Raw genomic sequence first — 15,859 nt, forward strand, 5'->3', positions numbered from 1 at the left:
AATGGCATTAACCCTGCACAATACAGCCCCCAGTCAACAGTCAGTGCAAACGTCCTTTTGAGATGCCTCTGGGACCTAGGGTATATACACTACAAAACATATACAAACCCAGAAATAAATAAAAGGATTAAGATGAAATAAAAGACTTTAGAAATATTTTTTATTATTTTATGAATTCATAGTACAAAAGAACCATTTTCTTCCTATACCCCAATGGATTGTCTTGTGCAGCCCCTAAAGCACCCCCCACCCACCCCCACTTTGGACACCACTTAGACCTCACAGCCAATGCTAACGTTGATCCACCACACAGGCACACATGTTCATGTTTACAAGCAATACATCCACAGAAGCCAGCTAACTGAAAAGATCAGTAAGTAAACTAATCCCCAGTGGAACAGACTGTATCGTGAAACCATCGAACCGTCTCTGTATTTTGCGAACAGTTGCAGAGAATTTGCTGAGGCATAATAGATATGGGTTGACCAAATTTTGTAAGAAACAGAGCATTGGCCACAGAGGCAACATAAATATACATACAGAGGTAAACCATGTCCAGGCACTCCAATAAAGTAGTCACACAGTATCTTTACGCGCTGCTTATTGACAGTTAACTGTGGTGCATAGTTGGCTGTGGGATGGTGGGTGTCGCTTGGCAATTTCGGCAACTAAGAAAATGCCAAATCTTCTAGTAAGACAAGGACTGTAATACTTCAGAGTTACAGATTCATCAGGAAGGCAGAGTTCTGACTGAAGATAAAAACTACAGATTTACACCAGTGCTGTGCTTCTCCAGAGCCCCCAAGCATTTATGGAGACATAGTTTAAGTCTAGAAATTGTGGAGTTAGGATCTCAGTCCAAAAGTTTAGTATTTTACATCCAGTAAATGCCAGAAAGAGGTATAAAGGCATCCTTTAAGGAATCTTCTCTGATGTTAAGACCTTAGAAGCACGGCAGCGAGCCTATAAAAAGTGGGGAGAAGGGGAAAAGAATAGTTTAAGGAATGAAAATATCACTTCAAAAAGCATTTTTCAAATTATTAGTTTAATAAGCTTAACAAGTATAAGGGGGTTTGTATTTAGTCTTAATTAAATGGGAGCTTTCAAGACAAAATTCAAAACCCCAGATATTTTAAAATGTAAATCACATCTTTGAAAAGAGGAAAAAAACCCAAAACCCCCCACCCCAAATCCCATACAATGCTCTTTTTACTGGGTCCTGAATTTTAAAGCTTTTGCTAGGAGGAAGAGAGGATGGCTGTGTTTCACTGATATTTCTGACATGTTCAGGGCCAGAAAACACTTAAAGCAACACCTCATTTCAACACACTGATGTTAAATACAGTTGAGCAGGTGACTCAGCCACTATTTATTTCATAGTTTAAACAGAAGTGTGTCCTGAACTTGAACATGCTGAACAGTGCTGATAAGTCACCACAGAATCAGAATGTGGGTCCTCAGAATCAATTTGTTAGTGTAGGAAAGAGAAAGCTTAAGAAACAAAAATTACATCTGACATTCAGCTGAAAACTTCTACGGTCTTAAAGAGTAACTATGCCCAAAGTGAAGTGTGTGGACAGGATTTAGAAAAACGCCAATGTAAGACGTTTGGAACTGTGTTTTGAATATACAAAGTTCTAAGTACTTCCAGAAAGCAGAATGCACTAGGTTCTAGCATCCAAGATGAGCAGACATTAGATGGTTAGGCCTCAGTATCTGTGTGCCTTGCTCTTCAACTATCAAAGGCTGATAGATGCCACGCAGTTTTACAAAATGGCAGTAAAAAGCCCTGAACATAATTTTGGACTATGAATGTTTTGTAAGTACCTTATATGCCCACAATAAGTTATTTAGGGGAAAACACTGTAAGAAAATTAAAAGAAAAAAAACCACAACCCAATTTACATCTGCGAACAGTGCAAGCTTCATAAAAGACTCAGAAGTTGTCAGTTACATCAATATGGCGCTCATTTACATGCAAAACTGTTTTTGGTTTTGATATCCTGCGACTACTCAATTCACAGACAAAATGCAGAAAGTAGCAGAGAAGATAGATGAGGGAAGTGAAGAGATGAAAAAAATTCACCATGCAAGCATATATGCATATCCATTTGCGTATTAAGAGACGCAGATTCTCTTAAGCTTTCTTAGACAGAAACTATTCTCTGGAATACTTACAGCTTTCTCTTCCAATGACAGTACACCATCTACAGCCACTATCTGGTATTGCTTTTCTTTTAAGCTACCCACAAATCTTCGAAGCTGTCTGAGACTAGTACCATCACTGTTCTGTTTTAGCAGTTTCTGCATTTCTTGGGAAGGACAGCCCGGGTCAAACAGCAGCAAACATAAGTTCTTATTCTTCTTCTCTTCTATTCCAACAACAGTACGACTATGACCTAATTGCAAAATACAGAGTTTCAGTATTTTAAAAAGCACATAAATCCTATTTATTTCCTTGTAGCATACTAAATTTCAGATGAAGGAAGACATTACTTGAAATTTAATAAGGTAGTTACAAGAAAAAGAGCAGATGTCAAAAAGCTGAGATCCCAATAACATCCAGGTCTTCTATGCAATAAAACCACAAACTTTAATACTGCTTTTATTACATAAAACAGTAACAGCAAATAAAAGCCACATCTTCAATTAAATGAAGAAGCAATGTAAAAGGCTGCTCTGAATTGCAGCACATAAAGAGAACAGTAGGAAACCAGTATATTGTGATACTGACCTTGATGTTGCAAGTAGATGGGTGGTTTGGAAGTACACACTACCTTTGTACCACCTTCATTATCTGTAGAATAGTAACGCAAAATCCACTCAAATAAACGAGGGTGTGTACCCATAGGGCCAGTTGGTTTGTGAAAGTCAATGATTTGACACCTACAGAACATTTAGAATGGAAGCAAAAATAAAATTTTAAGCAGGATGTTACAATTTTTCACCTCTCAGCCCCTTCCTCCTGCACCAAGACTGTTTTGTAAACAGCAATTCCAGACATCAAGTGGTTGTTATCACCTTTTTTTTTTTTAATACAGGAGGAAGGGACACATAATTATAAGGCAATGCAATATATACTGTTCAAACTGGAAAATTTACTCCTTAACAATGAAACACTCTGATCAGTCTAACAAGAACTTGTGAAACTTGCAAAAATTTTAATGTTAGATTTTTTTTGTATGTGATATATGTACAGTAGAGAGTCCAATTAACAGCTTTCAGAATTATGCACATGAATAGCTGAAATTCAGGTTCTTCTTGAGAAGAAACTTCCAGAGACATTAAGTTTTACTCAGTGTTTGATTGTATGCGTATGTGGCATAATTTTTCATCAAGTGTCAATGATCTAAGTAGTTACTCAGTTTATGTACCTGCATAAGTAGTTACACAGCTTTATATTGTGCTGAATCAGATCTGTTTATAGGTTGGTTAAATTTAAAGCCACTAAGGTGGCTTTATCATTGCACAGCTGGTAATTCTGACTTTTAGAGGTACAGCACTTAAAAATAAAGCAATATTTACTTTATCCGGAGATTGGTTAACAGCGAATAAATTTCACATGCTCCTATCCATGCTTTGGAACCATGTAATCTGTTGTTGAAGTGAGATGCCCCTTGAGGATCAAAGCCTTCCCTCCAGGCGTCTTCAATCATGGACTGAATCTTTGGTATACTAGGAATTAGTGTAGTATCTGGAACAGAAGAGCTTTTGAGTTGTGGTTACAGTTACTGACATAGTCTATTAATTAAAACTATTCAGCTTCTTTTATAAGGTTGACATTACAAAGATGCACCAAAAAAACTAAAGCTAAAACTTCAACCACATCATGCCTTGCCAGTATTCACCTCTGATTCCTTCCGCAGTTAAGCTCCAGCGATATAACATACATTTAATAGGCATCATTGACCTAGTGAGCCTCACTGCGTAAATTAAAAGGCAAAACATCAATCAGTAGGTTGTCATCCAAGGTGTGTGAAACAAATAGGCAGTGTTTTGTTTAATACCTCTCAAGCAGTCATTATACAAGCTATTTTGCAGCAGTGAGGAAAGGAGCATTTGGAAATTCCTGTAACCACAACCCCAGCCTCTGTCACCAAAAGATGACTGGAAGTGGTCTACTCCTGCTGAAAGCCATACATGTCTCACATCTTTGTTTTCGTTCTGATAGTACTTGCACAACGCTTCAATGACTCCTAAAAGAAGACAAAATATAAAGTTTATCTGTAAAATTAACTACAAAATTTGCCAGAAAAAAAAGATTCTTTACCCAGCTTAGAACAGATACAGATTATTTTACAAACAATTTATTTTAAAACTTCTATGTGATCCTACGTTACATCTGGAACGCAAATCACAAAATCAGTGGACACTGCACCTATTTCTTTTTTATGGTCTTTACTTCAATGAATTTATGAATACTGAAGCATTAAAAAAAAATAAATAATCCACTTGCAGGATATTCCACATCCCCCTTTTTTACATGAAAGAACATGCTTAAGAATGCTCTGTCCAATTTGTAAAGTTAAATTCTCAAAGGCTATTAATTACCACGCTATTGTGAAGACAATCATTCCATAGCCATCACAGATTATTTTCTGAATTCCTCTCTGAAGTCTAAATATCTACCAAGAATGAAAACTTTAAATGTATTGTCCCCACTCAATACATTTTATAGAAGTAATTTTATTTTACCTGTCAAGATCCAAACAGCTATTTTGTGAGCTAGAACCACTAGCAATTAGGTAAAACACCTTTGAACTGTGGTCCTGACAAGTAAAGACAAGAAAGCCTTTTCAAAGGGACACAGAAATCCACTGTAATTTTGTACCAATTATAAAATATTTCAAATAAGATGTATCAAGTAAATATCTACTCCTCCTAGTAGTCTTTTAGACTTTGTAATCAGATGAACACCATGCTCACCTGGGACAAACTTACACAATACTTCAACTAATTGAAACACCAGATAAAAAGCTATTGTAAATTTTAACAGCTACGCTAGGTTAGGAACAAATGAGTACTAAGTAGTAAAGAAGCAAACGCTTAAGGACAACCAACTTGTAATAAAACATTTGCATCTTTTGAAGCATATTGTATCTGGGCCTTTAACCAGACAACTTGGTTCCATAGGAAAAAAAAAAAAAAACAAACAAAAAAAGAAGAAAAAAGTCTACAGGTTAGAATAAAGATTAGAAATACACCATGCTTTAATTTGCCTATTAGTTTAGGACTAAAAGGCTACAGAATGATCTAGAAAATAAGGATTAGAACTAGGATGCAACCTGTTATTAAGCACCCAGTTATATGCTTTGTTAAAGAAAGGTTTGGTCCCTACAACTGAGGTCTAAAAGAAGTCTTCATTGTATAATTTCAGCATTTTTACCTGAGGTCTTAGTTTTCCCATCATCTATACCAAAAGCCAAACATTCCATCATGTCAGCTTTCCTCTTGTGATATTCAAAAGGCTGCATCTTTCCCCTATCAACTTCCCTTTCCATATTCTTTAGGAATTGCTGCTTGTAGCCTCCAGAATTATCCAAGCCATATTGTCTCTGTTAGGGATGGAATGTGTATGATTTAAATCACATTTTTTGAATTCACCGTCAGTGATTGAGAACTGCATGCACAATCAGTAACTTTAAAAAACAGTGAACAATAAGACATAAAAACTTCAGATGTATGCTATTTTAGAGCTGAAGGCCAAGACTCACTCCTGAACAGGAATGTGGGACTAGGAAAGCCACACCTGGAAAAGCAGGCACATCCCTCTGCTCCCTCTTGGGCAGACAGCCATTGGCACAGAGGCAGTCAGCGGCCAGGAGGTAGTGAGAGCGGAAAATGAGCTATCAGGGCTGTCAGGTGGCAGGGAGAGGGAAGCAGGATTTTGCAGGGAAGTTGGTGATGGTATCCAGGAAGAGAATGGCCAGGGTGCTCAGGGCCTTAGGCATTCTGGCAGGGAATGTGCTCCAGGCTGCAACACAAGGCAGAGCACCAGAGCTGGCTGAGGCACAGTAGAAGACACCCAAGTGTGCCAGGGCCCCTGGTGAGAGCAGTCCGGCATGCACAGGGAGCACCCAGCACCACTAAAGCAGTAAAGCCAAATAGCTCAAGGCAGGCATGCCCAGCACGCATGCTAGGATCAAGGCTGCCAAGAGCTTGCATTTGCCTGCAACCCACTCCTGCACCACTACCTCAACACTGCCTGTCTCACTGCACAGGCCTGACCTGGTATGGCCATTCCAGGTCATTACAGTTCCAAGATGCTCAGCTTCTAACGCCACATTTGTTCCAAAGTTTACCATTTAGGAATATCGCTGTACCTGCAGCTTTTTAAATTCTTCCCTCTCTTGCTTCTGTTCTTCTGATTTCTGCCGTTTATCTTCTTCAATTTGGAGCTGTTGAGCCAGTTCTAGATCTCCTATGTTTCCACCTACTCAGGAATAACATTTCAAAGAGAGAGGACTTAAACAGGAGGTTAACAATGCTTTGATGGATCATTTATTTAATTTTTTAAGATTCTACGTGTGCTTAGGAAGCAGACACATGTAAACACAACTGGACATTAATTTTAGGAGATGCATCCCACATTTTTTTGAGTTATTAGCAACAAACACGAAAGAGGACTGACTGCATTCAGTCTACTAAGATTCAGACTCTTGACGTGGACAAAGTTTATGCAGTTACAGGAGCAATTACTTGGCAAATAATGCATGTACTGTACCTCTACTACTACGAAAACAGCTTTTTCACTTATTGTTAGCAAGAAGTCCCCACTTCTTGAATAACACACACTTACTAGCTTCTAGGATCGCTGGCAGCAGTCTCATACCGAAGTGACAAAAACAAATTTAGGATCAGAGAACTGGATCAGGAATCTCTAGGATTTTATTTGCCATGCTAATAAGCAAAATCAATTTTTATTCCTTTTTTTGCTATGACTAAATGAATTGGCATAAGCACTGAGAAAAAAAACCTGTAGTTTTCATAAGCTATATATTTCCAGCTCATCATACTGGAATGTGCCACAATAAATTCCATGTATTCTATAGAGCTAGAAAAAAAAAATATAACATGACTGTCTTTTAAATATTTTTCACTCTAAATTTTAGTTTTGGCTGACATACAGTGCATTTACTTAATCAGCACACAGAGACAAATATTTATTTTAGCGTATGTAATTAATTAGAGCACTTGGGCAAGTGATAGGATTTGCTATTAACTGTGTTAATTATATACATGTCCAGTTATCTTTTTAAATAAGGAAATATTTAAATTTTGTCTGAGATTCTATACTACAACATGCAAATACTAGTAAATGCTTTCAAGTATTATCAAGCCTGTATCCTTTCACGTACCTTCTGAAAAGCTATGTTCCTCTAAGTGTAAATCCACATGTTCTTCAAGTATCTGTATGTTTGTACAGGTAAGACTGCACATTGGACATTCATATAGCTGTTCACAATTTCCTGTGTCTGAAAAATAAATGCGATTTCTTGATTAATGGAATTCCATTTTTTTAGTGAGAATCATCCCCCTAATTGATATACAGTCTAAGATACAGTAATGAATTTTGTGTTGCCATCAAAATTCCTCAAGTGAAAGGCAGCAAATTCTAAACAGCTGTTGCTCCCTTAATAATTTAAGAATTTCTGTCTAAATACCTGAAAATTAAGACGCATTTTCCTTTTGTCTATTTATCACGTTTTGCCCCATTTAACTTATAGATCACAACTTGCTAGGATAGTATTTGTTTTAAGAAATGCTTAGTCTAAATCATCAAACAGCTAATGAAAAGATCTGCCCTGCTAACAGAAGAACATTTCCTTACAAAACTTATTCATTCTGCCCACAAACTGCTGTGTTATAACACAAATATTAAAGTAAAACGTGCTGCTGTTCTTACTTTGTTGGTCTTTCTGCATCTCCTCAAATATTCTTTCTGCAGTTTTAGTATTATTATTGAAAAGCACCATAGAGAATAGTTAATGTTCAAAAAGACTTCATCATTTAGATCCTCAGATTAAGTTGTACAGGGCCTTTTCCACTCGGTTTTTTTACTAACTCCAAGGAGAGACACCCTACAAGCTCCCCAGAGAAGTTACTTTAGTGTTTGACCACTCTCACAGCAAAATAGAATTTCTTGTATTTAAAAGGCATTTCTCATATTTTAACTTGTGCATACTGCCTGTTGTCCTGCCACTGGGCACCACAGAGAAGAGCCAGACTCCACCCTTTTAAGTCCCTAGATTTTACTTGCACCTTCCTAGGTCACAAAACACAGGAATTCATATGCCATGTTAGCTGTTTCTGGAAAGCATTTGCCCAAGCTGAAAGTTCATGACTGGCTGGGGGGAAACTTGATGGTATAATACTAAATTCACTAGCAATATTTTGAATAACACTGCATGCATATAGTTTCCTGAAACACATTATGCACTTAAAAAAACCTCAAAACGCCCTTAATACAACTATTTTTTAAATAGAAATCAGCATGCAGGCAAGTTATTTATTTATTCAAGGTGTGCATTATTTGCATCCGTAGAAGTAATCTATTATTCAAAGCTAAGATTTGGTGGGGCTTTTTTTTTTTTTTTTTTTTTTGAGAAAACCATTTTTAATCACAGACTAAGCTGTGTGGTTGATCATACTGCCAGATTATGCACCCTAATCACCGTTTGTATTTCTTGTCAGTATCAAGAATGCCAGTTGTCTAAGAGAAGTACCCACTAGCAGAGATGCTGTTACTTTCTGAAACAGTTTCTGAAATAGCTACCAGCAACTTCGGACAGTTAGAGTAAAATTCTGGCCATTATTCTTAATATTAATTTAAATATTAAAACATCTTAATATTCAAATAAATAATGATTTTCCTTACTCCAGCTTTAGCCTCCAAAATATCCTTGTGGTCTCCAAACCAATGTTTAGTACTTCAGAAGACTTTGGTGCTGGATGTTTCCTAAGTCTCTACTTCAAATTGAAAACTACCTTTCCCTAACATACACTGCAACTGCTCTACAGGATCCCGTCAAGGATGAGACTTCAAGAGACAAACTCAAACTTTTGCAACCAAACATATGTCAAATAGGTAGAAATCACCTCCCTATCACACCAAGACGTTACTATCTGCTTTCATTGATAGGAATGGTGTATTTTGGGTACACAAGACATTGCAGGTTCATCTGCATTAGTGTTTTCAGTTCTGCTCTGGAGCAGATTTTTTCAAGCTACACCTCCACCGTCTTCGCTCACTGTCCCTTTCTAAGTGACTCCTCTGCCGTCCTCAGTCGCTGCCCCAGCACACACTGAGTGGCCTCGGAGTGTAGTCCACTGGCTCACAGCTATGTGACTAATAGACGGCCAGTCTGTTATTCAACTTGAAATTTAGACAACATATGTAAATACCTATAGCGAAAAACAAGAAAGAATTTGAAAAACAGAGGATGTTAGCTAATCCTTACAGTTAGCAAAACAGGGCCTTGGGAGAAGCAATAGACACCATAAATAAGCGAAGAAGTAACAGGATAAGCTCGAGGACAACAAAAGGATTAATGAAACTAAAGCAGAAAATTACTTTAACTATGCCTGAACTATCCCAACCGGTGTACTAAAGACCCACCCTCAAGAGAAGGAAGCCCCCTACTAACACCCCCCCCCACCCCCACCATGCGCTGTGGAACACCCAGAACGCTGTACTTTTACATGGAGACAAGACTCGTGGAAACCCAAAAGAATTAAGTGTGACAAAACCTAATTGTAAGCTGCTGTTCAAGGCCTGTAAAGCCCTGACGGTGTGTGCTGGGGCCGGGCCGGCGCGGCGGTTCTGCCTCCTGGCGCCCACCCGCAGCCTGCGAGCGCCGCGGCTCCGCGTGCGGGCCGGGCCGGGCCCCCGCGGGAGGCACCGCTCACGGGGCGGCGGGGGGCGGCGGCAGGGCCCGCCCGGACCCACGGGCCGCTCCTGGCGACAGGGCTCGGCCGAGCCAATCCCAGGCCTGGGCACGACCGGCCCCGGAGCCGGGCGAGCAGCAGCGCTTTGCAGACGCATGTCCCGGTGGAAGGGGGTGACGGGGTACGGAGAAGAGCAGCAGGACTGTGGGGTTTGGTTTGGCCTCTGCATAAGGTGCATCAAAACGACACAAAGGAGCGTATTTGTTTCTACCCTTTGGTGACAGCATGCCTTGGGTTTTGGTATCGCGCACCCCTTTTCACATTTGGATTTTGAATGTCCGTGAAAACTTGGGAGTGAGGTGTATGCACCTGTAATTAGTGCATGAACCATTGGGTACATTCTTTTCGGTACTGAAATGGGTTCCTCTCCTCCAGGAATGCCCCTTTGCTCTCCCCAAGTATGCATCCTAAAAGAACTCGAGTAAGTTCGGAGGGGACCCTATGACAAAGAATAAATTGAAACAATATTGGAATAAATGGTGGCCATAATATGAGTTAGGTGATGGGGGAAAATGGATCTTTAAAATACATTACAGTTGATGTTATTTTGTAGGAGGCAAGAGAATAGGGATGAAACTCCTTATATGTTGATTTGTTCTTTGCTGTAAGAGATTATTGGGATTGTAAGAGAAAATCTAACTTAATAAATGGAATATTTTCACTGTCTAAGGAAACTAAGAAAACAAATTGAAAGCTTAAGTCTTGTGTTAAACGTGAGGGTGAGTGGGATAAAGTTGAAGACATCTAATGTTGGGACCCGCCTTGGACTAGGAAAACAAAGGTGGCTAGAAAGTGAATTTCATGAAAAGGCTGTCTCTGATGCCAGTCCAGTTTCAAGCAGAACTAGAGGAAAAGAAAAAAACAGAACTACAGGCACCTTTGAGAGCAGCAGTGGTGCCTGAAGGACAGGTAGTAAATATACATGTTCCATTCACTACCTCGGACTAATTAAATTGGAAATGAGATTGGATCATACCGTAGCAACCCCAATGGAACATCGAGCATGGTTAAAACAGTGATATTAACACACAATCCTAACTGGGGAGACATTCAGGCTCTGTTGGAATATTTGTTTATGTATGAGGAAAGACAGTCAGTGTTGGAAAAGGCCCAAGAAGGAGTAATTAGAAAAACTGGGGATCTGGGCTTAAAAGTCACGGGAACTCCTAAGCCCCAATGGATTTCTCCCCAAGGAGGATCCAAAGTGGGATCCAAATAGAAGCGGAGGATTAGATCAGTAGAAAATGTATAAAATCAACCTTTGTTATGAGATTCAGAATGCAGTAGAGAAACCTAAAAACTGTGTGAGGTGAAACAAGGAAAAAAGGGATCTCCCTTAGCCTTTTATGAGAGACTGTATGAAGCAGCTTGTAAGTCTTGGACACTGAAAGTGAGGGAAATAGAATGTTATTTAATATGCTCTTCACTAGACAGTCTGCACCACATACTAGAAAGAAGCTTCAAAAAGTAGAAGGGGCAGATGGGACTGTGCCTTCAGAACTGATACCATACACCTTACAGGCAACAGACAACAAGGCTGAAATAAAAGAGGGATAAAAAGAGTCAAGCTAAATCAATAACTGCTCTAGATAATCCTAATGGCCAAGAATGGAGAAAAGGAGTAAGTGCCCGAAGGCAAGGAGGATTGAGAAGATGAAGTCAGGGATGAGGACATGAATTACCCCTCCAAACCAAGGAATGTGCATATTGCAGAAAAGGACAACACTGGAAGAGAGAAAGCCCACTGCTTAGGAGTGGGCAGAACAGGGAAGCAAAAGCTGTAGGAGTTATGGCAGAAGTAGGTTTAGACTGAAGGGGACCGGGAGACTTAATATTTCCCCAGCTGATCCACTGGTTCCAGTTCAAATGGGAAATAAAATTATTAACCGCTTAGTCGATACAGGAGTGACATACTTAGTTGTAACTAGTTGTAAGAGTCCTTTAAGTAATAGCTTTATGCTGATTGGGGGGGTCATGGGAAAGCAAGCTTTGAAACAATTTTTAAAACTGATGGAATGAAATATTGGAAGTAAAACTGTAATTCACAAATTCCTCTACATGCTGGAATGCCCCTTACTTCTAAGGATGCAATCTGTTTAGTAAATGAAGAGCATATGTAACTTTCTCTGATAAGACAATGCAGCTACACCTGCCAAAGGAAACAGCTTGGAAGACTCAAATCCACTTATTAACAGAGAATCATCAGAGAGATGCAAATATCCCCGAGAAAATTTTGGATGCTGTAACACCTACTGTACAGGCAACCAACAGACCTGGAAGAGCAAAGAACACAGTACCAGTAAAGGTTGAATTAAAACCTGAAACATAACCGGTAAGAAAAAAAGCAATATCCAATTAAGTTAGAAGCTTGAATGGGTTAGAACCACTAATAAATGATTTTATTCAATATAAAGTATTATATTCAGATTCAATAGTCCGATCTTACCAGTTAAGAAACCCTAGACCCAAGAATACTGACTGGTGCAAGATTTGAGGGAAATTAATGGAGTCACAGTTGATGTACATCCTGTGGTTCTGAACCTTTATACCTGGTTCTCATCTTTACCTAATAACTGTTTTATTTTACAGTATTAGATTTTAAAGATGCCTTCTTCTGCATATCCCTAGAAGAGCAGGTCAAAAACTTGTTGCGTTTGAATGCAAATACCCAACAACAGGACTAAAAGGTCAACTCTGCTAGACTGTGTTACCCCAGGGATTCAAGTATAGCCCTACTTTGCCTGCTAATGTATTGGAAAAAGAGCTGGAAGATTGGCAAGGTTAGAACTCCTCAATTACCTGGCTTCAATATGTAGATGATATTCTGCTGGGATAACAGAAAAAAAGCACAAATTGCTTAGATAACTGTAGAATATCTGGGTTTTGAGATTTCACAGAGTGAGAGAAGACTGGGAACAGAACGAAAAGAGGCCATATGCTGTGTAGCCCCTGCAAAATCAAAGAATTAAGAGGATTTTTAGGAATGGCCAGGTGGTGTCGCCTGTGGATACGAAATTCGGTTTAACTGCTAAACTGTTTCATGCTGCCATCAATGAAAGGGCCTGAAGAAATTCTTCGATGGACTCCTGAATGTTGTAAAAGCTTTGACACTATAAAATTGAAACTTATGAGGGCCCCCGCTCTGCACCTGCCAGACTTGAGTAAGCCTTTCACTTCATATGTGTAAGAAAAACAACATGTCGCCTTAGGAGTTCTAACTCAAACTTTTGGAGACTGGAAAAAGGCCGGTGGCATACTTCTCTAAACAGTTGGATGAATTGAGCAAGGGATGGCCAGCACATCTTAGAGCAGTGGCAGCAACAGTCTTAATTAGTACAGAAACTTGAAAATTGAGTTTGGGACAACCTATTATCATTTTTATTCCTCATGCTGTTTTGGGACTGGAGCAGAAGGGCCATCACTGGTTGTCTTCAAACAGACTGATTCAGTATCAGGCATCCTTGATTGAACAACATGATGTCACTTTGAAGGTGACCTCTGTCCTGAATCCTGCACCCTACATCCTACTAATCAAAACAATGGATTGGAACATGACTGTCCACATGTCATAGAACAGGTGTACTTCAGCCAACCAGATCTGAAAATCCAAACTAGGAGTTATTCACTGATGGAAGCAGGTTTATGGACAATGGGCAGCAAAAAGTGGGATATTCTGCCGTAACTTTGAAAGATGAATTAGAAATTAAAACACTGCCTCTCAATGCACCAGCTCAGAAAGCTTAAATTATTGCATTGATTCAAGCCCTAGAACTGTCTGAAGATAAAAAAGTAAATATTGATATGGATTCAAAATACAGTAGTACATACTCACAGGGCCATTTGAAAAGAATGAGGGCTTTTCTCATCACAAGGAACTCCAAACGTGTGAAAGAAATTTTAGGACTCTAACATCCAGTTCAAAACCCAAAAGTATCTGTGATTCACTGCAAGGCTCACCGGAAGGTAAAACCAGATGCAATTAGCTGAAGAGCAGATGAAACTGCAAAACAGATAGCTCTATTGAATTCTGTAATGGGAGCTTTGATTCCTATTGAGAAGTTAGTATTAAAAGAGCCTCCACATTACTCTGAAAGGGATGATCAATTGGCAAAACTTCTGAATTGTACCAAAACTGAATATAGATGTTGGACAATGGACATTGGACAGATGATAGTTACTGCTCCATTAATGAAGGAATTTGTAAAGAAAGCTCCTGAAGAAACCCATATGGGATCAGAGGCAACAGTGGCAAGCATAAGATATTATGCTGTAGGGATGAGAATGTAACAGCTTGCTAATATTATTGTGAAACAATTACTAATTTGTTGCAGAAATAATCCAAAAATACAGAAAAGACCCCTCCAGGACAAATTAAGAGGGGACATACTCCAGGGGAATACTGGCAAATAGATTTCATTGAGTTACCAAGATGTACCAGCAGGTATGCGTACCGATTACTCGTAGATACGTTTTCTGGATGGGTAGCTTTCCCATGTCAAACCAACAAGGCAAGAGTAGTAATTAGTGTTACTGAAAGATATTACTCCTAGGTTTAAAATACCTGAGGGGATACCACCCAATAATGGGCCTCATCTTATTGCTACGGTAGTACAGAAAATTGTCAGGTTCTTAGGAGTTTGATTGGGACTTACATATACCCTAGAGACTGCAATCTAGTCGGAAAGTAGAAAGAATGAATCAGACCCTGAAAAGACAAATCTCAAAATGATGCCAGGGAACTCAAATAAAATGGGTAGGTGTCTTGCCCGTAGCTTTACTATGAATCTGAACTACCCCGAGGGTTCAAGAAGCAATTAGTCCTTTTGAAATTTTATGTGGCAAACCATACCCTGTAAGTAGATTAACAGGGAAAGGTGATTAGATGCATATAAGCAGAAATCAGATACTTACTGAATACATGTTATCATTGGGGGCATATTCTATCTTCATTTCTTAGGTACCTGAATGAAAGAGTACCTGTACCTCTGGACAGCCAGTACATACCTTCCAACCAGGAGATTTAATTTACATCAGAACCTGGAAAGACGAACCTCTGAAAGAATGCTGGAAAGGACCATATTTAGTATTATTAATCACACCCACAACGATCAAGGTAAAGAAAACAAACTCTTGGATTCACTATACTCAAGTAAGGAGTGCCTCACTGGAAAAGGGGAAGTCAAGAGAGACCGGACTTCTGAAACTGAAATTACCACGGCACCAATGAAATGCGCCTGGACCAACTGGGAATCGAGCAACAACAGAGCCTCGTACGAGACAGCGGGTGCTCTCCAGCGGCATCCTCCGGTATGAACACCGCAGAAGAGGCGCTCCGGCTGTACCCCCGGCACGGTACAGCCACCCTCGGGCAGTCAGTCCCTGGCACAGCGGCAAAGCGCTGCAGGCTGGTTTTCCCTTCACCGCCGGGCGACCACCACGGCCAGCCCCAACCTCCGCCGGGCCCAGGCGCGCCGCCCCGCGCCGCCGCCGCTCACCTGTGCCCGGGGCGCCCAGCAGGTGTCCGTGCCGCGCCCTGACATGCGCCTCCAGCTCCCGCCCCGCCGCCTCCCCACAGAAGGGGCACTCGGGCAGCCCCTCGGCGAGCTCGGGGCGGTGGGCGCTCGGCGGCCCCGGCTCCGGGTGGGCCACCTCGATGTGCCGCTGGAGCTCGTCACAGCCCGGGGCGGCGGCGCCGCAGAGCGGGCAGCGGGGCTGGCAGCCCAAATGCGGGCGGCCCTGGTGCCGCCGCACCGCCGCCTCCGTTGACAGCGCCTGCCCGCAGACGTCGCACACCAGCATCGCGCCACCGCCGGCCGCCTCCCCCAGGAAGCAACACAACCACACTTCCGCCCGATGAGCGCTCCGTGCCGGCCGTTACCCGTGACGTCACATCCTGCCCGCGCCCGCTGCC

General features: G+C 40.7%; 1 protein-coding gene across 2 annotated transcripts; it reads right to left on the minus strand.

The window, feature by feature from the left end:
• Window positions 1-407: 407 nt before the first annotated feature.
• On the minus strand, window positions 408-15,818 carry ZUP1 (zinc finger containing ubiquitin peptidase 1). Of its 2 annotated transcripts, none has more exons than XM_037390928.1 (9): window positions 15,444-15,818; window positions 7,359-7,475; window positions 6,324-6,433; window positions 5,387-5,555; window positions 4,008-4,196; window positions 3,526-3,694; window positions 2,735-2,886; window positions 2,179-2,399; window positions 408-963 (listed from the first exon to the last, which is right to left on the minus strand). In XM_037390928.1, exons 1-9 carry the CDS (start codon window positions 15,745-15,747, stop codon window positions 916-918), a joined length of 1,479 nt encoding a protein of 492 aa, XP_037246825.1. In that variant the 5' UTR covers window positions 15,748-15,818; the 3' UTR covers window positions 408-915. The 2 variants fall into 2 exon arrangements, with proteins under 2 accessions (XP_037246825.1, XP_037246826.1); XM_037390929.1 differs by lacking the exon at window positions 15,444-15,818 and adding an exon at window positions 13,781-15,385.
• Window positions 15,819-15,859: the final 41 nt, after the last annotated feature.

Source organism: Falco rusticolus, chromosome 6 (assembly GCF_015220075.1).
Source record: "Falco rusticolus isolate bFalRus1 chromosome 6, bFalRus1.pri, whole genome shotgun sequence".
NCBI lineage: Eukaryota > Metazoa > Chordata > Aves > Falconiformes > Falconidae > Falco > Falco rusticolus.

Coding starts and splice junctions, on each gene's coding strand:
- ZUP1 (XM_037390928.1), bottom strand. CDS start 15,747: ATGCTGGTGTGCGACGTCTGCGGGCAGGCGCTGTCAACGGAGGCGGCG. Junction 7,476..15,443: donor GCTGGGCGCCCCGGGCACAG/GTGAGCGGCGGC, acceptor TTTATTTTTCAG/ACACAGGAAATTGTGAACAG. Junction 964..2,178: donor TGTCATTGGAAGAGAAAGCT/GTAAGTATTCCA, acceptor CACTTTTTATAG/GCTCGCTGCCGTGCTTCTAA.